The 23884-nt window shown below is 38.2% G+C and overlaps 1 protein-coding gene across 2 annotated transcripts; it reads right to left on the bottom strand.

The window, feature by feature from the left end:
* Positions 1-22662, bottom strand: mthfd1b (methylenetetrahydrofolate dehydrogenase (NADP+ dependent) 1b). 2 transcript variants are annotated; one of them, XM_027172518.2, is made up of 27 exons: positions 22490-22661; positions 18899-18983; positions 18236-18295; positions 18073-18126; positions 17229-17365; positions 17029-17129; positions 16708-16844; positions 15447-15558; positions 13944-14071; positions 13751-13848; positions 12975-13148; positions 12307-12443; positions 12180-12226; positions 11749-11856; positions 10705-10779; positions 10511-10613; positions 10328-10404; positions 10078-10218; positions 9391-9459; positions 8614-8725; positions 7837-7976; positions 6392-6433; positions 6111-6211; positions 4720-4897; positions 4362-4469; positions 1900-2052; positions 1-1055 (listed from the first exon to the last, which is right to left on the bottom strand). In XM_027172518.2, exons 1-27 carry the CDS (start codon positions 22525-22527, stop codon positions 966-968), a joined length of 2805 nt encoding a protein of 934 aa, XP_027028319.2. In that variant the 5' UTR covers positions 22528-22661; the 3' UTR covers positions 1-965. The 2 variants fall into 2 exon arrangements, 1 of the variants encoding a protein (XP_027028319.2); XR_007144540.1 differs by lacking the exon at positions 1-1055 and adding an exon at positions 3961-4164 and having other exon boundaries at positions 1928-2052; positions 22490-22662.
* Positions 22663-23884: the final 1222 nt, after the last annotated feature.

The following is a 23884-nucleotide window of genomic DNA, read 5'->3' as shown; positions in this document are numbered from 1 at the left end:
TTTAATTTAAAGATCATGTCTTTATTTAAAGAGAAAGTGTCAGAATTAAGATTCCAGTTTACATTTTGTAAAAAGACAACAACGCTTCAAACACTTAACCGACACAGAGGGAAAAAATCCATTAAGATAACAGTCAAGCTTAAGACATCGTAGAGATTACAAACTCTTTACAATTCCTAAGTTCTTTAAATGATAAAACTGCATGTTAATGAGTTTGTATAGAAAAAAACAGGGGGCATGTCCCATAATTTCTGGTTTAGTCATCAAATCATCATCAGTACCACATAAAGACTTTGATCTGATATGTACAGTAATGGACCTGGCCTGTGAGTGAAATGTACAATTAATACAGTGGCTCATTCATCATGTAGTGTACCTTGGAAGGAATGCTATAGGTAAGAAAAAAAAAAAAAAGAAAAAAAAATGCGGTTTCAATTTTCCTTCTGTTTTCTTGTGGAATCATTACTTTGTTACTTTATCACAGCTTTATTGAACAATCCCATCGTGCAGTATTATGCATGTTGCCAGTAGTCGTTAATATGACAAAATGCTCCACCCTCTCAGAATACTGAACTCCATATTCGACCAGATTAAATTAATTTCCAATGTCGCAATTTTATTTCTATTTTTTTTTTAAGAATATTACGACTAGCCGTGACTGACCTACTCTGTTTTTCACACACTCGTGCTTCTTACCTTGTGTCGGCTAACTGTACGTAACACAATTACTCAAAGCACCTCCAGTAAAAAGGGCTTTAGTAACTATATATTGTAATGATTCCACTTACCACACACAAAAAACCTGAATCACTATATCTGCATTATTGATCCAACAAATAGAAAGGCATTTACATCAAACATGAAACTATGAAGCGTTCAGGAAAAACTCTATTGATTCTACTCCTCTGCAATTATACCATTACAGGGGTTATTTATTTAGAAGTGGGGAATCAGTCCAGCGTCTGTTAGAAGAGGCCGATGACTTCTCCGGTCACTGGGTCCAGATCGATGTCGTAGAAACAGGGGCGAGTTGGGAGGCCTGGAATGGTGGGCATCTGTATCGGGAAAAGCATGAAGTGAGAAAAGAACATAAATAAGTGAACACCATTGAATTCTTCATTCTAACCGGTTGATTGGTTATTAGAACAGAAGATCTTACGATATCGCTGACTGCAATTCACGAGTTTGTATTAGTGCACTGATTCAGGTTGTTATCTATCGGTTTCTATAGTAACTTTCACTGGGATTTGTTCACGGGAAATATTGGGAAGGTGAAAGCTGTCACACGGACCAGGAAACGCACTGCGATACTCAACCCGAGACTGACTGTAGGACTCTGTGCAAGTTTGGTTGCAGTGGAACTGTGCTCCGATTCCCATGAACGTGAACACAACTCATTTAGGTGTCAGCTGATGACATCATTAGTTTCCATAACACAGCATGTAGCATGAGTGGCAGGGGGACGAGGTGGGACACAGAAGAGGTGAGACGGTTTACTGAGCATAATTACAGCAAACTAATGATAAATAAATGAATATAAGGTGAGTCGTGCTGTGTTCTTCATGCATGTGTGGTGATGTAAGATGAACACAAATTCACCAGGGTGGCGAATTCAAAAGTCTGGAGACTGGTTATAACCGCATTACTGTAAGTAACGATGGGAACAAACCTGTTCCGCAACATTAACCACATGGTGTGACTTATAAATTAAAAAAATATTTGCGTTGGTTGCATCTGCTACGGTCCGGGAGAAATAAAATGCTTCCTTTAATGTCAATACTCTAAATTTCCCAACAGGAGGTACAAAACTAAATGCTAAAGGCTTGCTAGTTTTCCTCAGCTAAATACAGAGAAGTGAAGTTAAGGGAGAATCAGTGACAGACTTGTGGAAGTGCTCACCGTGCCAACTAGCGGGTAGAGAAACCCTGCGCCAACACTCGCACGAATATCACGAATAGGCAGGACAAAGCAAGTGGGCACACCCTTCTTTTCAGCCTCGTGAGAAAGAGACAAATGGGTTTTTGCCATGCAGATGGGCAAATTGCCAAAACCCTGCAAAGAAAGAAACAAATACTCTTTAGAAGCATAATCGTAATCAGATTTTTCATACATTTGTCTGTACACGTGTTGATGTCCAATTATTTCACCCATCATATGACTAAATGATCTGATTTAACACAGAGTAAAAACACCTTTCCTTAAGCAGTTCTGACTCTGATGCTCTCCACCCTCAACTGTCATCCTGTAAACACGATGTCTGAAGCTGGGTATATGTCCAAATCATGAGTATATTAGATTAGAACTTTGGATTTATTGTCAGACACTAGTTTTAACCAGCAACTTTATTTGCTGTTCTACTGGTTGAATGTAGTTTTCTCCATATTTACAGGAACTTTGTCATCACATGACCTGCAAGTAGCTTCATATTAATTACGTCTCGTTAATGTAGCAGGTTTAGAAAAACTTAAATCCAGGCCAATGTATGACACTACGGGACGTTTCACAGTAAAAACAGTTCCTTTTCTAGACTATAATTATCCTATATCAGTGCTCATATGAATCTCGACTATTCACAATCTGCCCTGTCATACTGTACATTCCTAACCCCTGGCTTAATGTTTTTATTTACATGTTTACGCAGTCTACAAACATGACTGGATAAAAACAGCGTACAACCTGTTTAAATAGCAGCTTATCTCATACTTCGGCGAGAATAAAAATAAAAGGTCAGCTGTGCTGCACCGGAGCAGGTTTTGTTATCTTTTTTGGGCTTTTTTTAAGCTTTAGCAAAGCAGGTGTACGGTGATATCCAACTCCCTCTATTTTTTATTTTTTTCCCTCGCTATGCCACACACTTTTGCAGTGTTTTTCCGAATGGACGCCACCGAGTCCTTTTCAGGGTTTTTCCTTCATTGAACATTTTTTGCCGGCCGCCAAAACGATTTTTTGTCCCGCCAAAGCCTTATTTGATCTGTAATTGGGTTTTGTGAGTGAAGCAGGTTACTGACGGAGAGAACGAGCACAGCTTTCGCGATGTCCTAAAATCGATGTCCGATTCGCGACCTAATGACTCCTGAGCCGATTCGTTATAATGAATGGTTAAAGCAATTGGTTGGCCGTCAGTGTCAGAATCGGTGTATAACAAATCATTACTACTTAGAAATCATTACTACTTAGATCTGAAATGAGAAAGTAAGTGTGCTTACCCCATTTAGCAAGAGTGTTTAGTAAAAGTTAGCCTTAATAATTCACAGTGTGTATAGGCCTATGACAATGTGTAGTAAATTACCTATAAAATCATTTAGTTTAAAGTTAGACTGGAGTAAGATGAAACTAGATCAAAGCACAAAGCAAGCTGTTGCTAGCTAGCTGCTAATTTTTGAAATTTTATATGGTAAAAAATTACACTATTATTTTTAAAATGACACTAAAATTATGCTGTGTGTGGATGACCATGTCGGTCAGGCACCACCGAAGACAAATTTTGACCCAGGAAAAACCCTGGTTTTTGTTAAGTGTTGCTAGGTTCTGGTTTTCATATATATATGAGATATGATACACACGCTGTTCGGTTGCTGATTGGATCTTCTAATACCACAGTAATGAGTGTGGATAATTTTTCTAGCTGAGGTTAAAATCAGGGTTTAGAATGATGATAATCTGGGTTAAAACGTAGTATGAAAAGCCCTAAGATATCCAAAAGCTGGTGGACACTGGACCATGACGTTCTTCCCCAAACTGCTGCTACAAAGCTGGAAGCACACAATTATATAGGATGTGTATGAATGCTACTTTCTCTTCACTTGAGCCAAACATGTTCTAGGATGACAATGACCCTGTGCACAGACCCATTCATTTCGGATTGGAAGAACTTGAGTGTCTGCATGGAGCCATGACCTCAAACTCACTGAAGACATCTGGGATGCATTGGAATGCTGACTGCACCCCGGAGCTCCTCACCTGACATCAGCATCCGGGTCGGACTTCACTAATTCTCTTGTGGCTGAACGGCTTATACATATTGTGGAAGTGTTATGGCCAGAAATCCACAAACGTTTAGGCCGATAAAATATGTTGGTGTTGGAAGCTCAGTGGTTATGACAAACTTCTAAAGGTCTCAAGGTGCAAAAAGCGGCACTGGGCAAGGTCCTTAAACCTAAACAGCTAAATAAATGACAAATAGGACAAACACTCTGGTAGCTATAACTCAAACACTAACATTTTCACAAAGTATTCCTGAACTACATCAGGTCATTACATCTACTGATTTTTTAAAGAATTCTTAGGATGCTGGAGCTGAAGCCAGGCCTCTAAGTGCTAGCACAAGGCATAACCCTGCGATACTGTACTGTACGTCTTACCTGTTTGGTGTATAGCTCCACTTTACGCTGGGCTTCTGGGAGGAGCTCGACATCATCTGCTCCATAAATCTTCTGTGCAATTATTCTGATCTTATCAACGATAGGCAACTATGGAAATGCAATAGAGAGCACTTTATACATTGACGTGACTTACAACGCACAACATCAGGCAGATACGGATCAAGGGCTTCGGTTAATGGTCACATCAAACATCGGAATGGAGACTTCATGGCGATGCAATGAGCTGCTGTGATATAATTGGCTGAAAAATTACCTGCATGAAGTTCCTAACAAAGTGGACACCTAACGTATATACAGTGAAGTACAGCAGATGTGATGAAAGTGTGACTGATACTACCTCAGTGTCGTACAGGAAGCTGAAGTTGCTGGGTTCCTCTGCCGCTTTCTGCACGGCTTTTCCCAACTCCGTGGCTCCAGCGCCCCCGTCTGCCCAGTGAGTGCAGCGCACGGCGTCAAAAGCTCCTGCCTGTTTAGCCAGCTCACAGATCAGATGGAGTTCAGCATCAGTGTCCGTCCTGTACATGAGCACAGAGAGAGAACGTTCACACTCAAGCTTCATTTGACGTTTATTCCCTATAATAAGCAAAAACTATTATTTGGCAGTCTAAAGAATGCAAACAAACACAAAACATATCAAGGTTCATATAGTCGAAAATATTACACAGGTTAACGTTGACGAGATCTGTGACCGGTGTAACATTTCCTCATGTAATTTGAATACTTTTTTTCCTGTCCTTTTTTATTACTCTATTACATTTATTATTTTTAATATTATTGATGACTCAGACAGTTATCTTCCCCACTGCTGCCTCTGGCTTGTTCATTGGGATAAATATACATTTAAATATAAAACTCTCTCATTTTTATTCCGAATTTTAATATTCTTCCAGCTGCTTTGTGTCAATTTCCATTATACAAATAAAATTGGAATAATTTACTTGGAGCTTTTAAAACCAAGGTCGATTTGTGCCCCTAATATAGTAAAGTTGGTGATCCGAAGGTTTGGACTTTCCTTCCAAACAATCTGATGTATTAACCATCATGTGTTTATGAATTAGATGATGGGTTTTATTTCTCTGAAAGTCCACAAAATCACCAACTACCTAACTGTGGCTTGATACTATGTTCTTTCTGCATTTGGAATTGAAGAGATGTTCTTCGAACAACAGCCGTGGATCTTTCTATGAAAAATGAACGATTTTTGGATCGAGTTTCCAGTATAACAAAGTGTCATCATGTTAAAAAGCTGATGGAAGGACGGATGGACGGATAGATAGACAGATGGATGGATAGATGCATTATTCATCCCAGTGGGAAATTCACAAGTTGTTTTCTTGGATAAACGAGTTTCGGCGTGTAAATATCCATATCCACAAAAAGAGCAAAGCACACACGTAGCCGCGGGAAAGGTTGCAACTCTCGGCGGTGCCAGAAGGGTCTCTCTTATATTTCATCTCTTATTAACCTCAGATTATGAGGATCACCCAATATACAAATCTGTGTGCAAGTTGTTGCTACGGAAACAAACGCATTTCATTATAAACCTTTCTGGATTCGAGCCAGAGCCATGCTGCGCTTTTTCAATAAATAAAAATCAACCGCTCCTGACCAATCAGAATCCAGAATTATTACTAAATCAAACAATAATCTTCAATGTAATAAAATCTCTTCGGTGTAGCGTGTGGTCTACGTGTTATAATAAATGAACATGCATGCATAGTCTCTTACTTAAAAGCATTGACTGCTACAACAACTGGCACCCCGAAGTGCTTGGCGTTCTCGATCTGCTTCCTCAGGTTGCTGCAGCCTTTCTCCACCAGCTCCAGGTTCTAGAAGACCACAAACCACATGAGACAGAATCAACACCACTTTATTTAGAACTAATATCTAATTCTAGGTCTAGTACTAGACACGTGTTATACTTCTATACAATACTTGTTTAAAGGACAATGCAGATATGAAATGCAGAAGTCAAGTTGTTCCAGACAGAAGAACTGACAGATCATCACCTCTTCTATGTAGTCCTTTGGAAGAGGCATGCCGGCTGTGACCTAGAGATAAATATATACACGATTCAGATACACCGCAGTCAAGCCAGAGAGCAATTTTCTTTTTGATATTTCAACCTATTTGTTGCCAACATGTCCAGCATGTCAGGAGGAATTAAAAATTAATCCAATAAGAATATAATGACAGATATTGATAGCTTTTTTTTCTCTCATTTTTGATAGAGATAGAGATCGAGAAAGATAGAGATTGAGAGAGAGCGCTCAAGAGAGAGAGAGAGCGCTAGAGAAAGAGCGCTAGAGAGAGAGCGCGCACGCTAGAGAGAGAGAGAGTGCTAGAGAGCGCGCGCTAGAGAGAGAGAGAGTGCTAGAGAGCGCACGCTAGAGAGAGCGCACGCTAGAGAGAGAGAGCGCTAGAGAAAGAGCGCTAGAGAGAGATAGCATGCTAAAGAGTGTGCGCTAGAGAGAGAATAAACTTCCTTCTTATATTCACTCTTAATTTTAATTTGATATGCAAATGATCATGATGAATAAACAAATATGCAAATCAACCCACAATGTCATACACCAACTTCTAGTATCTTTGAGCTACGTTTCCAACAACAATTTAAGTCCATTTCAAGCCAATTAAATGTGCATTTGGTATCTTTACTAACTCTTCTAATTCACTTCCCCATAGATAACCAACACTCTCAATGCTCCACCACCAGGATCTTGTACAAGAATCAGGAGGCTTGATAAGTCAAAAGGAGTAAAGAAGCACATCCAAGCACAGACAAGCAGTCATTTGCTAAAGGCACGGCTTAATCTGTTCTTTCTTTTTTTAATCATGTTCTATGCACCTTCCAAGTTATTTCTACAAGTAACAGAAATAGAAATCCTAAGAAATTGTACTAATATAGATAATCTAATAAAACCTCCTTCCATACTGGGAGCACTAATCATTACCTACACTTCAGGGTGGTTAACAGTGGTCACTGATGAAAGCAAAGCATTCCATTTGTTGTTGTTGTTTATTATGTCTAATCATTCTAAAACAAATCTCTTTAGTTTCATTGTCTTAAAGAAAGCATACATGTGCTGTACCACAGATGTGATAACTGTAGGTTTAGACGTCAAGGACTCAAGTTGAACCTAGCAGGTACAACAGTACTGCCTAGACACTAGGCAAAAAAAAAAAAAAGTAATAAAAATGAGAGCTTGAACCCCCGTCCCCCCCGACCTACAAATCACAATAACTGTAGGTGGTTTCTACAAGCACTCAAGAAATACATATTGTACATGAGTAACAAAGTTAAAATACACAACAAATTCACAGAAACAGTAGGAATTAAAATAAGGTCTAACCAGACAATAGAATTAAGTGAGACACGGGGCAGAGAATTAGAAAGCCTTGTTTTAGAAAGTAAAATCACACTAATTGGTTTTGAATAAGAGCTCCTTCTCACCGTCGGTCCGCCCCCGTGCATCTTCAGCGCCCTGACTGTGGCCACCAGCACCACCACGTGAGGCCGCAGCCCAGAGTTACGACACTTAATGTTAAAAAACTTCTCCATGCCGATGTCTGCGCCGAAGCCTGCCTCAGTTACTGCCAGAAAGAAAGAAGACACTGAATTATTGAATTCTGCCGTGTTGGTGGAAATTTCCGGAATAAAAAGCTCTATAGTGCTGATAAAAATAGGCTTATTATTATTATTACACCCATTTTCATTTCATTTTCTTTCGGTGTAAAACACGAAGTTGTGAGAAAACAGGTTTTTTTTTTTTTTTTAACACTTTTCTATTAAAATATTGCCCTTAAAAACACAAACACTTATAAAAAAAAAATGTAAAGCCCTGGGTGTCTTTGGTGCAAAACACATATGACGGCATCTGAAAAAAAGATTTAAGTAATGATATTAATAGAGTAACAGATTTTATTTATAGATTTTTAATAGACTTTTTTTTTTCTCCCCCCAGAACAACTGGTTACAGATTTGACAACGACAAGATTTGCAACGAGAACAGCGCAAGTAGTCATGGATGATTGCATTCGCTTTTACTTTGATCAGGTGATTGATAACTTCCACAAAAAATGTCACAAGATAATAAATCAAGATCACGAGAAAACAGCTTAAGTCAAGATACACAACAGTGCTGTTTGTAATACTAGCTCATATTATTAAAAGATGAATGTTGGCATCACAGGAAGATGTTAATGTTGCCAGTAAGTTTATCTGTCATACCTACGAATCCTTCAGGTCCTACAAGCTTCAGAGCGATTTTATCAGCCAGGATAGAGGAGTTCCCATGGGCGATGTTGGCGAAAGGCCCAGCGTGAACAAACACAGGGTTTCCCTGAGACAGACACATGACATCACCTTAATCACTTTTCTGTTAGAGCTTAAGTTTTTATTCCTGTCTAAGCACAAAAAAAGACCTGAGGGCATCATTTATACCAAAGAAAAAGCAAACAATTCACTGTGTGCTTTCTGCTTATTTTCATATTTTTTATCCTGAAGCTAGGAGTAAGAAGCGTGGAGTAAAAATGGTGTCTGATGTCCTGCAATATGGAAGTTATATTTAAAAACAGAGGGTAATGTTAAAAGGGCTAAAAAAAAAAAAAAAAAAAAAAAAAGGTTTAATATACACCCAAAATTTAATTCTCCCATAGGCTGATCTCATTTTTCATCAAATCGCTTAGAATAACAAAAAATACTCTAGAGAGAAACAGCCTTGGAGCTTGCAGCCTTCTTCCGTCTTATCCTTTAATATTTTGCAGTGGGGGGTTTTATTTTATTTCAGATATGAATCATGAACTCCTATTAATTATGTATATATAATTTTTTTTTAAATACTCTTTGCTTAAATTGAACTATTATATTTGTAAATGTAAAACACGCACGCAGACACGCACGCACGCACGCAGACAGAGACCGACAGACAGACAGAGACCGACAGACAGACAGAGACCGACAGACAGACAGAGACCGACAGACAGACAGAGACCGACAGAGACACACCTCCAAGGTCTGCATAAGGTTGGGTTTGATGGCATCTCTCATTAGCACAGTCAGCGCTCCACACACACCCTGAAAAGAGATTGAGAGAAGATAAAGCAGAGCTGGACTGTTCAACAGTTCATTAGCATGGGAAAGCTTATTTCCTGTTCTGCCTGACAAAGTAAGAGTAAGATCTGTAATTTTCACGTGGGGGTATTGATCTACATATTATGCCTTGCAGATCTTTTGTTTCACAAATTTAGTACTGCCCTTCAGAAGCTACATAAGACAGCATGTATAAGTATGCAGCGTGTATAAGTGACAGCGTGTTTCTGTTGCAAACAGTCAGTAGGGAGTAAAGATTTTATTTTAATAGTTGCTCTAAAGCGTAACTACAGAACCTACTGGATAGCTCAGACACATAACGTGTTCATCTCGGGCATCCGAATTGACCTACTGTTTCCAAAGTAAATGAAACCAAGTAGAACAGCTAGTGCTCCATACACAAATACCTGAGCTACACTGCATATACATAGAAATTCATTAGAATTTTGACCACATATAAATATACACATTTGATGGATCTCTTGCAAATCCCTCTCTCTTTCACTGGAACAAACAAGTAAAATAAAATAAAAAAAGAAATGACATGAAACAGCTGCAGAATAGATGATTTCAAATGGATTGTATTGGATCCGCATCACTGACCAGGTCTTCTGTGGTGATGGGTTCACCGCTGCGACTGGTAGCCACCACCATCTTAGCCAGCCTCTGCCTCATGTCCTCCACACTACTGGTGAGAGCCAACACCGCCATGATCTCACTGGCCACCGTGATGTCAAACTGAGCCTACAGAACACACATAGGTTTCCAGCTCGAGAACAGCCACTTTATTCATTAGTATTAGTCCCCAGTGTGATACAACCTTATACAACAATCTATGTAGAATATTGCTTACTGTTCTGGTAAAGCCCTTCTCGGTGGGATTCTGACCAATGGTGATCTTCCGAAGGAATCGATCGTTTGTGTCCAACACTGCACTCAGGGGAAAGAAGAAAAAAACAACAAAAGATATAAATCTAAAAAGAGATGTTTGGATTTTAACACAGCAGTCAGTTCAGAGCCTACAGTTAATCCGGACCTCTTTGCCAGGTGATCGATTCAGGGTCGATGTCCAGCCTGGCGAAGCGAGTGATCTCTTCCTCCGTTAGTGTAGATGGATCAGTTTTCTCTATACCCAGTTTCTGTTGTTAAATCACACAATCAGAGCTGTCACAGGTAAAAGATCCTGAGTATGAGATATATACGAGAAGTACAGTTTAAAGTCTTTCATACTTTGAGTCGGTTGATCTGCACAGGGGAAAATGTTCTCTGGCCTCCATTTAATGGCACCAGACGGTTAAAGAGGGCCTGAATGAATCACAGACACAGAACACAGTATGAATGTTACGATTTATTGAGTTTGCAATTAGAAAATTACATTATGCTACATTAGAGGACGATAATTTGACAAGATTATATCAAACCATCCGTTTTTTTTATCCTACACAGACAGAGACAGGGGGGCACGGTGGCTTAGTGGGTAGCACGTTCGCCTCACACCTCCAGGGTCGGGGTTCGATTCCCGCCTCCGCCTTGCGTGTGCGGAGTTTGCATGTTCTCCCCGTGTCTCGGGGGTGTCCTCCGGGTACTCCGGTTTCCTCCCCCGGTCCAAAGACATGCATGGTAGGTTAATTGGCATCTCTGGAAAAATTGTCTGTAGTGTGTGAATGCGTGAGTGAATGAGAGAGTGTGTGTGCCCTGCGATGGGTTGGCACTCCGTCCAGGGTGTATCCTGCCTTGATGCCCGATGACGCCTGAGATAGGCACAGGCTCCCCGTGACCCGAGAAGTTCGGATAAAGCGGTAGAAAATGAGTGAGTGAGTGAGTGAGAGAGACAGATACAGACAGACACAGGCGCACAGACAGACAGACAGACACAGGCGCACAGACAGACAGACAGACACAGGTGCAGACACTCAGGGCGGAGGGGTAATCAAGCCCACATTAGAGATGCAACAATACAGGTTTTGTAGCAAACTGCCAGTTGTGTTATCTGATGGATGACAACTGCCAGTTGTGTTATCTGATGGATGACAACTGCCAGTTGTGTTATCTGATGGATGACACTTTTACTAAACATTAACAGTTCACATTTTTAAAGATTCTATACAAATTTTCAGAACCATATAAAAGTATATATAAAGTTTGCATTTGCCATTTAAAAAAAAAAAAAAAAAAAAAAAACACATCAGTGACAGATAAATTAGATTGTCATATTGCCCCGGTCTTATACCACACAGACGCTTTCTCAGTAACTATACCTGCAGAATTCTTTACCTTATCGGACTGAGTGGCTTCGTGAAACATGCGAGCATCGATAGCAGCAGCCACCAGGTTGTTTGCAGCAGTGATGGCATGGATATCTCCAGTGAGATGAAGATTAAACTAAAACCGACAGAAAATTCAGCGTGTATTAAAGGTTTTTTTTAACATTACCCTTGAGAAGTCATGAATTCATAGATTTTCTATAACTGCAACTCTGATCATAGTGTAATAGTGATAAATGGAATAGACATTCAAATCATAGGTTTATATTAATACAGTGCTTCTAATATTTAGCATTTAACTAGTATATAATTGATCTAATAAATCTAGTACTTCATTATTGGAGTAAATACTAATTCACTGTAGCTTGGATGACAGAAGCTTCACATCATTAATGACGTTCATGAAGAAATCTGTAAGTGTTTAAATGTGTTCGCTGTTACCTCTTCCATGGGAATGACCTGAGAATAGCCTCCTCCAGCCGCACCACCTACAGACAGGAAGAAAATACGTAGTGTTGAGTGCTGAGACATTGAGAAGCAGATCCTGCAACATGACCATGTGACGCACCTTTAATGCCGAACGTGGGGCCTTGAGATGGCTGGCGCACACAGGCAAACACGTTGCGCTTGAGGTGAGCACCAAGAGCCTGCACTAACCCTATTGTAGTGGTGCTTTTCCCCTCGCCCAGGGGTGTAGGTGTAATTCTACAAATAAATAAATAAATAAATAAATAAATAAATAAATAAATAAATAAATCTGAAAATTTAAGGACTGTAATTACATTTAAAGTGGACCATTTTAATTCAAGCGTTCAACATGCGAACAAAGCTAAGCTATGAAATGCAATTAGAAAATTGCATTATATAATTGTGTGTGTGTATGTGTATACATACACTTACACACACACACATATATACACACACAATAATATTTTATTTTTAACATTAACATTAAAGTCAAAAGAACACAGTTGCATCAGCCATAATATGGTCTTCAGTATGTCAAGCACATTATATATGAAAACATCCGTGTAAAGCAAAACTCTGACAAAAACAAGGTTAAATAAAAGGGAAAAAATAAAAATATTATTATTATTATTATTATTATTATTATATTGAAATAAATATGTATGAATAAATAAATAAGTCAAGGGCAGGTGATTTTGTGGTCACTGGCAACACAGATATTAGCTGAATATTTTAAAATGTTAAAAAAAAAAAAAAAAAAATTCTTACCCAGTAACAACCACATATTTGCCATCAGCCTGAGATTTCAATCGATTGATAGTTTCCAGCTGGACTTTAGCCTTGGTCTTGCCATAGAGCTCTACTTCGTCTGACAGCAGCCCGATCTCTCTGGCCAGACGGTCAATGGGCTTAGGGATGCCAGAGCGGGAGATAACAATATCACTGTGGCAGATAGAAAGAGAAAGAGAGAGTAAAAGAGAGAGAGAGAGAGACAAAATAAGAAACACACTCCATGGTAAAAACGACAGACAGTTACACACTTCTGATCGTTTTTTAGAGTCACGTATGTCAAACATGAGTACAGAGGTCATAGGAAGTGATTACTTATGTCTTCACTGGCAGAGGTTTAAAAGAAGAAACCAGTGCTGGCAATTTCACCAATTCAAAAAGGTTTGCATAACAAATTTTGAAGAAATTCACAATAGATTTAAGCATTTTTGTCCACAACAATAAAAAAAAAATAAGGAAAAGCAGGAGGCACTGAAAGTCACATGTATTTATGTCCAATGTTCTGAAAATACAGACCGTCACAAGCCTCACTACATCAACCGTTCTACGTTTTTATTCGTTAATGATCAACAATTCATTGTATGTAATGTCTATATGTAAGCTGTTACTATAGAAACGATAACGTAGAAAACCGAATGCATTAATATAAACCTGCGATTGGAATTTAAACTGGCACTACTGTCTGACGCATACGATCAACCTTCAACCAAAAGTGTATAAAACTGATTTAGTGTGAAAGAGTGAAATGGTCAAACCTCGGTACAGGTCTCTGCAAGTTAAGCTTGGTATAAGAGATGTTCCATTTTCCTGGTTCATGTGCTTGAAGGAAGCGCTTGGCACTCAGTATGGTATTCTAAGGAGAGAGAAAAAAAAATCAATCCATCAAAAAGCTCATGCTAACAGTGTTTACAGTGTAATAAAACAGGAGATGGAAAACAGCAAATCTACCTGCATGAGCATGGCGACAGTCATGGGACCGACTCCCCCTGGTACTGGAGTGATGAAGGCTGCTTGCTCTTTGGCAGTAGCAAAGTGAACATCACCTACAACCCGCTTTCCACTTGCCTTGGTGCTGTCTGTGAAAAGATTAAAACGTTTTTTGTTTTGATGTGAGGCACCTCAGAGAGTCTAAGCCAGCTCATTTTCGGTAAGAGTTGACAACTTACATTTATGGCATTTGGCAGAAGCCCTTATCCAGAGCGACTTACATTTGTATGTAACTGAGCGACTGAGGGTTAAAGGCTTTACTCAGGGTCCCAACAGTGGCAGCTTGGTGGACCTGGGATTTGAACTCACAACAGCGTTTAGCTCAGGAGTTATTGACTCAGGAAACTCCAATCTGTGAATATGCGGCCAACTTTACTTAAGACGCCGAGGCGCTTTTTTCCTTCTCGATAGGTGAGTAACTTTGGTTTTGCTTTGGTACACAGAACTAATATATGACGTCCTTTGCATGATTATGCTTGTGTGTCATTTTTGCTTGTTTATCTGCAATCATATTGTTCTCTGTTCTTCCCTTCAGCTATGATAGACACATTTCTTTCCATTAGTTGCCTGGGTTACGCATGTATGTGTGGGCAGAGCATTCAATACAGGGGTGGGACCCATTTGGGTTAGGGGTGTGTTTGTTTTGGTGATTTTATATGTCGACATTGGCTTTCAAAAATCGGAGACTGCAGTAAATGGAGTCCGATGGGAGTCCCATGAAATGAATGAAGTAGTTCTGACTTAATCTTTAGTTGCAATGTTGTTCAAGAATTTGTGCTTGAGGCAGAAGAGTCACTAGACACTATTTACAGCCCAGTACTTAAATCATTGCCTCATAAGTTAGATTACAGTAGTTACATGTCAAAATATCATTTCCATGATAAGTACTTAAAATCTAAAAAATCTGATTGAAAAAAAATGTGCAGGATATTTTCTCTTCGGCTGATGTCACAATCGTATGCCGCACTACTGACTGTGCTCCTCCTCCCGACACTTTCCCCAACGAAAACCTTGATCCCAATGATGCCATGAATGCTTGCTTATCTCTTCTATCAGCCATTCTGCCATGTGAATTAGACATCAGTAAAATTGTTCTTTTGAGTTAGTTAATCAGTTAGTTAGTTAGTTAGTTAACTCATGAAAATCCTAGAAGTGGATTTGAGAAAATAAAAACAAACATAAATAAATACTATACTATCATCCAAGTCACCAGAATTGAATGCTTTGCTGCTGATTTTGCATTTATTGCCTGACAAATTTCAAAGTACTTTTGTAAAATTTTTTGAGTGTCCCGTCCCCAGTACTGAACAAAATCTAAAAACACCCCTGGTTGAAGGAGTCTAATTCACAATCTCCTAAAAATAGGGCAAAAGTTTTCTGATCCAGAGCTCAGGCATTGACCTTCATGCTACCGGATGGTTAAGGTGATGAGAAGCTCACTCTGGAAAAACTGTCTAAACTCACCTGGAACATGGTTAATGCCGCAGTCGATGACTACAGCACCCTTCTTCACCCACTCGCCTTTCACCATCTCTGCTTTCCCAATTCCGGTCACCAAGATGTCCGCCTTTCCCACCTGAGATACAACAAATGTCCATAACTTGAGTGCTCGGTCATTTCTGCATTAATAATAATGGAAATCAGGCTTGCGTGACAATATTTCAGTCGCTACATCATGTTGCATTGCCACGATATGCAGCAACATTTATCTTTGATTACATCATATTACCAGATCATGAACCATATATAGTTTGCAAAGAAGTTTTAAAAAAAAAACACAAGGAGCAGCCTTTTTTTTTGTATAAAAATAAAAAGTTGTAAAAGTTTCCTGAGGCTTAGTTTGTCCAAATAAAAGGCACTGTGTCCGGACAATAAAAACAGGACAAACCAAAAACAATTGATTTAGAGTCAAAGGAGTGTTGACTGACATTTTGGTGTTTGTTTATTCCTTCATTATATACTCATGACTAGCGTGGCCTTTAGGGCACCTTGTGCTCATGTCTAGATTTAATGCGGCTGATGAATATCTTTCCAACTACAGGGTTTATCTGAAATAATTTGGTATTTAGACGTTCCTCCAATTCCGCTCGCTCTTTGTCTAATTATATAATGGTTGATTAAGATAATTACCAAAAATGCCACTATGTCACAGATTCTAGCAGAAAACTGGGCTGTTACTGTGTCTTCATAACTTGCTTTAATAAAAATGTCAAGTATTATTGACTTTAAAGATTTCAGTGGTGAAAAGCAGGACTGAGTCAGCTCAGTAACACTCATCTTTTAAATGTCAGGTGTTGGTCAGTATGTAGCTTTAGTTTGTGAGGGAGTTGAGATGCTAATAGTATAGACAACAAAAAGTCAGGACTATGAGAAGCAGATACGCATACAAGACTATTATCGCTATATCTTTTCTTCATATATCCTAACTGAGGAGGTTGGGGTTTGTATCACAGGGACAGCTATGATACAGTGAGGGTTAAGGGCTTTGCTCAATTGCCCAACAGTGGCAGCTTGGCAGTGCTGGGGATTAAACCCTGACCTTCCGATTAACAGCCCAAAGCCTTTACAACTTAAGTGGCCACCAGGCTTGTTTTGACCACTGTTTGAGCTGCGAATGTATAAAGTGCTCTATGTGCCTATTTCTCAGCAAATAACTGCATTTGTTGTCTTTTTGTTGCAGACAAAAGGCATGAAGTATATTTTAGTGATGTGTTTAGATTTTTACCTCAGCAGCCAGGTCAGCAGTTTTTGAGTGACAGGTGGTGACAGTGGCATGATTCCAGAGCAGGAGGTCATGCATCGGTGCACCCACAATCTTACTGCGACCAACCACAACAGCCCTTTTTCCTGCCACAGTGACGCCTGTGGAAAAGCTTCACGTTAATCAACTACACCGACATTTTTGCTTTAATGCATTAAATCTCTGTAGACTTTGTCATGTCAGTTCCAAGAGAAATTTCTTAAAACGATATGGAAAGATTTACACATAACAATACTAAAGAGTGATGAATGAGGCATGTTATAAAACGGAAGACGGCACACTGACCCGTCTGCTTAATGAGCTCCATACAGCCATTGGGAGTGCAGGGAATGAAGCAGTCTCCAAGGTCACCCCGAGCTAGTTTGCCTGCGTTAATGCTAGTCAAACTAAAGAAAAAATATCCTTGTTCATTTTCTTATCAAATTCAGACATTATTCAGTTATGATACCGAATCGAAGCCTTGAATAAATCTCAGAGTTAATTACCCATCTACGTCTTTCTCTGGAGCCACGGCGTTGGTGACTTTCTCAGTGTCGATGCGATGAATGGAGTCCAAAGGCAGCTGCACTATGAGCCCGTGCACACTGCTGTTCTCATTGACCTCTGTGATGCATTGCAGGACCTGAGAAAGCGCGTTTGCCCGATGTGCCAGACCGAAGACGACAAATATATTTACATTCATGGCATTTAGCAAATGCACTTATCCTTCTTTTTCCTCATTTATACAAATGAGCAGATGAAGATAACGGTTTTTATTAAAAGCCCGGTAGTGGCAGCTTGGTGTTTTTGAGAGGCTTTTCGATCTCAACCACTGAGCTACCACTTCCCTGTAGCTTTAGCATTAATGACATTTGGCAGAGTGACTTACATTTATACGTCTCATTTATACAGCTTTATACATCTCATTTATAAAACAACTGAAGGTTAAGGGCCTTACGGGGTGGCAGCTTTATGGCCCTAGGATTCGAACTCTGTAGTCCAACAAAGTTTTATAACAGGAATGTTCCAGTAAGAGCCTGCGAAGGTGCAGGTTTTATTCCAATCAAGCAGGAGTCACAACTTATTTCACCTGTTTAATCAGATGATCTTGGCTTTCAGTAGACTCAGGTGTTGCTTCCACTGGGTTGGAATAAAAAAACCTGCACCCACGTCGGCCCTTTCCCGAGAAGTTTGGACACCCCCTGTTTTATATCCTTTGCAGCATAATATATTCTGATATAAAAAATACAAAAATAAAAAACACTACATTTTGCATCTGAAATATTTCAAGCTTCCAGGACAAACAACTGCTTTTTAGTTCTGGTTAAGAGTCTTAACATTTTCTCTCACCTCTTCTTCAGTAGCGGTTTGTGGAAGCCTCGTGTGCGTCGCATTGATTCCAATCTACAATGACATTCAATCCAAAAAAGAAAAAGAAAAAAGTCTATTGAGTGTGCCAAACTCTTATTTCTTCACCAAACATTCAACTGCTAGAGCGGATTAGGTTATTGACCTCAGCGGCAGCCTTCAGCTTCATGCTGATGTACAGGTTGGAGTCATCTCTGTTTCCCACCTACAACACAGATGTAATGAAATGAGTGTGAAATGAGCAAATCGAGTGTTGTGAAGAGCTGAGTTACAAATAAATGATTATGGAAATGAATTTCCATCTAAATCAAATGGACTAAACTTCATATTAAACATAGTGCCATGTAAGCGAGGCAAATCCCAAGCCTCCTGTTTAGTTGACTCCAATATGCACACTATAGATAATTTATTCAAGCCAAAATATTCTGCATCTAGAATGTTATATGTTCACAGCAAACTTTAAAATCAATCATCAGTTGAGCCTCAAAAATTAACCCTAACCCTACCTTCATACCGGTGATGTAAAGTGCACCTGACTATGGATTAAAGCAAAATGTAAAACTAATTAATATATATATATATATATATATATATATATATATATATATATATATATATATATATATATATATATATATATATATACACGTTTTTTGGATAATAAACTAATCAAAAAAGCTAAATAAATGAAAATTGAAGCAGCCATAGCAATAGTGATGCTGATGATAATACTGATGATGTTGACAACTCATGCAACCATAAAAGGTGCATGTTTCAAGAGACAGCAAACTAACTTGTTCCCACTGACCTGTAACACCACCAATCCTGGTCTAAAATTTGGGTCCTGAGCCTTCATTTCTTCCACTTCCTTCTTCAGCCTCTCTCGCACCTTGCTGTGTTGTTAAAAATAAAAAAAATTATATTATAATTTCCATTAATTGAAAAAAAAATCCATTAATTGTAATAATAATAATAATTATTATAATAATAATTATAATAATAATAAATTCATTTTGAAGCTTAAACAATGAAATTTTGGAAGTCATTCAGCCCTGACATGATTCTCATACTGAGAAATGAGGTAAAAAATATTCCCTTGTTTTAAGTGGCATTAAAAGCAGACCAGGACTGTTTATTTATTTATTTTTAATCAAACTTTAAAGAAAACTTCACTCTGAACTCCCTGCACATCATTCATCATAACTAACATGTGAGCTACAATGACGTCCAAGCTTTTATGTAATGCATTTCTGCTTTTTGTTTATTAGTTTAAAGGAAATTGATGGTTCAGATGGTTAAGGCTCTGGGTCACTGATGAAAAGGTCAGGGGATCAAGCCCCAGCACTGCAACACTACTGCTGTTTGGCCCCTAACCCTAACCCATGGTACCATGGCTGACCCTGAGCTCTGAACCCAACCTCCAAAGCTGGGATCTGAGAAGAAAATAATTCCACCGTGTTGTAATGTAATGTAACTTGCAGCAATAGTAAAGACGACGACTTCTTTTATAGACATGTTGGTCTATTTTCTCTTTAAGCTTCCTAAATTACCCACAATGCCATCTGACTACCTGCTGATAGTAGAAATCGGTTCTTGCTTCATCTCTGCATTGCGTAATCATTTAATCTGCTTAACTCTCTCAACTCCCACTCTCATCTGACAGAAATCAATCGGAGAAACTGATTTCACACGATATCTTTATATTTCTTCAGAATGTAAGCTCTTGTTCGACTTAACGAAGCATTGCTCAGCATTGTCGGTGGTGTTTTTTAAACATAGTTTTATCTGAATCTCCACTTCGAAGGTCATATGGAAAATAGAAATCTGGAGACAGCCGATTAAAAAAAAAAATAAGTTAATAAATGACGACGCATTATAGATCTCAGCTATGAGACAATGGAGTCTTTTCTCTGTTGCGTTCAGGGAAACGCTTCCGCTCCTTGAAAGCAGAGAGAATGAGGAGAAGCTTCTTCCCTCAGGCCATTATGAGTTTAAACCAGGAAACATCCAGGATGTAGTACTGGACCTCTCCGTCAATCTTCACTGTTTTTCTGCGCAACCTTTTTTGCACTAGGTCACTTTAACTCTGGACTTGCACAGCACAATACCACATTATACACCTTATACACACACACACCATACTGCACATGGACACTTCAAGGACAATAATTAAACCATATGCATTTATGTATATACATTATTTTTCACTTTTATTTTCATATAGTGTTTTTTTATATATAGTTTATCCTTTTTATTTATCTACCTCCTTTTGGTTTTATTTTTATCCCTAATTGCATTCCTTATGTTTGAACACCGGACAGATGCAAAAAGCATTTCACTGCATGTTGTACTCTGTATGTACGTGTATGTGACAAATAAAATTTGTTGTGATTTTGATTAGATTCATTACAGACCTCCCCATTCATTTCAAACTAAAATCAATTTTAAATTCTTTTAACCAAAAACATTGATTTAAAAATTCAATTCTGGCCAAAATGTCAAGTCTTGATATTCAGATATTAGATTAAACCATAGTGCGTCAATATAAATGTGCATTCAATTAATAATTTAGGTGAAATAATCCAAACGCTGCAGGCCACCATGTTAAATAATTAGTTAGACATTTAATCAATGGTTAATTAAAGTTCACACTATTTATGCATGTCAAAGCTCTATAGCTCTAAAAAAAAAAAAAAATAACTAAAGCCTAGTGTGGGAGACGGGTGTAAACAGGATCTAAATATAAATCGAGATATGTAAAACTTTACAAATAAATGTGAACTGACAGAAATATGGCTGGAATTTGCTATACAGCTTTGGATGCTGTAGTACATCGTGGGTTTTTGGTAACCATTCCAGCCCTTGCATATTTAATGCTTGTGTGTGGTTTATTACAATATTATATCTTTATATCGTGTATTTTATGATTGGCTCAGACTCAATAAAAAAAAGGATTGAGTCTGTGCCATCCATGAGTACAATTTATAATTTGGCTAACATTTAATAATCAGCCAAAATGTGATCATAGTCACAAGTCTAGTATGGTTGGAAGTGGAAAGGTTTGGTGCACATTAAGGACAAACTAAAGACTAAATAAAAATCGTATGACACTAAACAACAGTGTGTATCGATGTGTATCTATGTAGACTGGAATCATACAGAAACCGAATAAAAAGATCCGAAAACGTTTTAAAGTTGTGAAGCTTTCTAGTTTATTGCACAGGGTACACGGCTCACGATAATCAGTAATTAATCATCATTCATCTCTTCAACCAGAGGAACTGTGTATTAAATAGGGTTTAAACTAGGGTTTTTATTAAATTTCAGGAAATAGAATCAGGAAAATACCATAGAATATCTAGAATACCTTAGAATTTCTTTAGATGAAAGAAGTAGTGTGTGTGTGTGTGTGTGTGTGTGTGCGCGCGCATGCGGGGATCAATCCTGGAACAGAAACACCTCGAGATCAGCAGGTTTTTTGTTTTGTTTTACTATTACAACCAGTTGGAGGTATAAGAGATGTTGTACTCTGATCAGAGTCACTATGCAGCCAATTTGACTGAAGCTATAACTGTCTTATCTCTCAGTGATCTAAAAGAAATCCATGCACAGAGGTCAGTGTGCATGCCAAAGGATTACACAATGCCTCCAAACTCCTGGACTGACCACTTTAAAGAGAATCATTAGATAAGAAAGTAAAGAAAGTGAGAGTTGTAATGATAGAAAATCAGCCACTGTTAATTACTGACACACTTTCAGACAAAGTGAGCTAAAGTGTGCTGAATGATGATGATGAAGATCATCATCCTCCCCTGGGACAGATGTGATCAGTTTAACATGTAACTGCAAGATTACTAAAGATAAGATGAACAATCTTATCAGTTGATCATCTTCACTTGTCAGAGTTGTGTGTGTGTGTGTATATATATATATATATATATATATATATATATATATATATATATATATATATAAATATAAAATATTGCATACATGTATTTGTCAAAATTATATATTAAATATATGTCAGAATTATGTCAAATAAAGAAAAGCCCTACAAAAAGCGACTACAATGCAGATCTTATTATACGTATAAATGCATTTCAATGCAAATCTCGTGAACAATTTCACTTCTGATTTGTACATGATGCTTATTTAGTGAAACGCGCACGAGCGCTGCACGTGCTCCAAGCAATCCCTCATGCTTTGCTTTGCTTTGCTTTCTTTCTTTATTTATTTATTTATTTATTTATTTATTTATTTATTTTTATTCAGTGCAAAAATGTTTAAAAGTGCAGACATTCAAAGATCCGGTCATTTTCTGATAGTAATGATGAGCGAATCACGTGCATGTCCATAAGCTGCCACTTCAGGCTGGTGTTTATCAGTGTTCACTTACCCTGAGACTTCTTTCCCGCTGATTATTTGCGCAGACATGTTGTTAGGTTCCCTGGGCTTCTCTTCTGCAGACAACTTGAAACTTTAAATCCAGAAGTTTACCACACTGAGCGCCACGCTTGTTACGCAGTTTCCGCTGTTCAAGCTGCCCACGTGACAGCACTAAGCGTTAAAGACTTTGGTGAATAGCGCTGGGTGATGACGTCAGAGATGTGGGCGTAACCGTTTACACCAATCAAACGCGTTGAAAGTTGTGCAGGTTTAAACCTGTACAATTCCATTCAAATTTATCTGTATTTACAATCGACGTTGTCTCAAAGCAGCTTTACACAAACATAAAACTAAAGGTTAATATAAAGATTAATATCGTACAAAAATAGAAGATTAATATTAGATATATTTAAATGTGTTTGTATTTATGACTAATTGTGACTGAGTGAAATATGCTTCCTATTGTAAACCATAACTAAAAGCCCGACCTGCTTATACAGAAAAAAAATATTTATAGTTTATAGTAACGCAAAGATCATGTGATCAGAAGTGCTTTTCTTGCACACCTTATCAAGGACTATTATCCAAAACATTATGTTTCACAGGAATCTTTACCACCTCTAGTCAAGTCAAGTCAAGTCAAGAAGATTTTATTGTCTTTTCAGCCATATAATGTTGTTGCAGTACACAGTGAAATGAGACAACTTTTGTTCAGGACCGTGGTCCTACATAAAACATATTAAAGACTTAGTTAGTGGTCCTAGATAAAGTGCATCTGTGCAACCTGGTGCAAACAGTGCAGGACAAGACAGTGCAAGACAAGACAGACAAGACAGTGCAAGACAAGACAGACAAGACAGTGCAGGACAAAAGACAGTGCAGACAAAACAATTACAAGACATTACCAAAAGAAAACAATACACAGAAGACAGTTAATGAACACAGTGTTATAGCAGTTAAATACATACACAGTGAAAATCATATTTGGACACTTACAAAGTTATAGTTACTTTGTCTGTCTACCACAGTGTATTGGTGTTCAAACTCAATATGAACATGAGCTCAAAGTTGTAACTCTCAGCATTAATATAAGGATATTTACATACAAATCAGGAGTGAATGGTGAAGGAATGACAATGAAATGATCATTTTATTACTTGGTTGCATCACCAGATGCTAGGTTACATAATAATCTTCACATCCTGCTGTTCTTGAGTATTTTGTTTTATATATATATATATTTATATTACATTTATATTATATATATTACTTTTATAGAAGAGAAATTATTTATAACTACACTATCTCGTGTCACAAAGAGGATGAGTATCAATTTGAGTCTTGTTTCTCTCAGGGTTTTTTCCTCAGATCCTCTGAGCAAGTTTTTCCTTGCCACCATTTAATT

This window comes from Tachysurus fulvidraco, chromosome 12 (assembly GCF_022655615.1).
Source record: "Tachysurus fulvidraco isolate hzauxx_2018 chromosome 12, HZAU_PFXX_2.0, whole genome shotgun sequence".
NCBI lineage: Eukaryota > Metazoa > Chordata > Actinopteri > Siluriformes > Bagridae > Tachysurus > Tachysurus fulvidraco.
The sequence above is the reverse complement of the archived record's forward strand: the minus strand, read 5'-3'. Positions and strand labels throughout refer to the sequence as shown.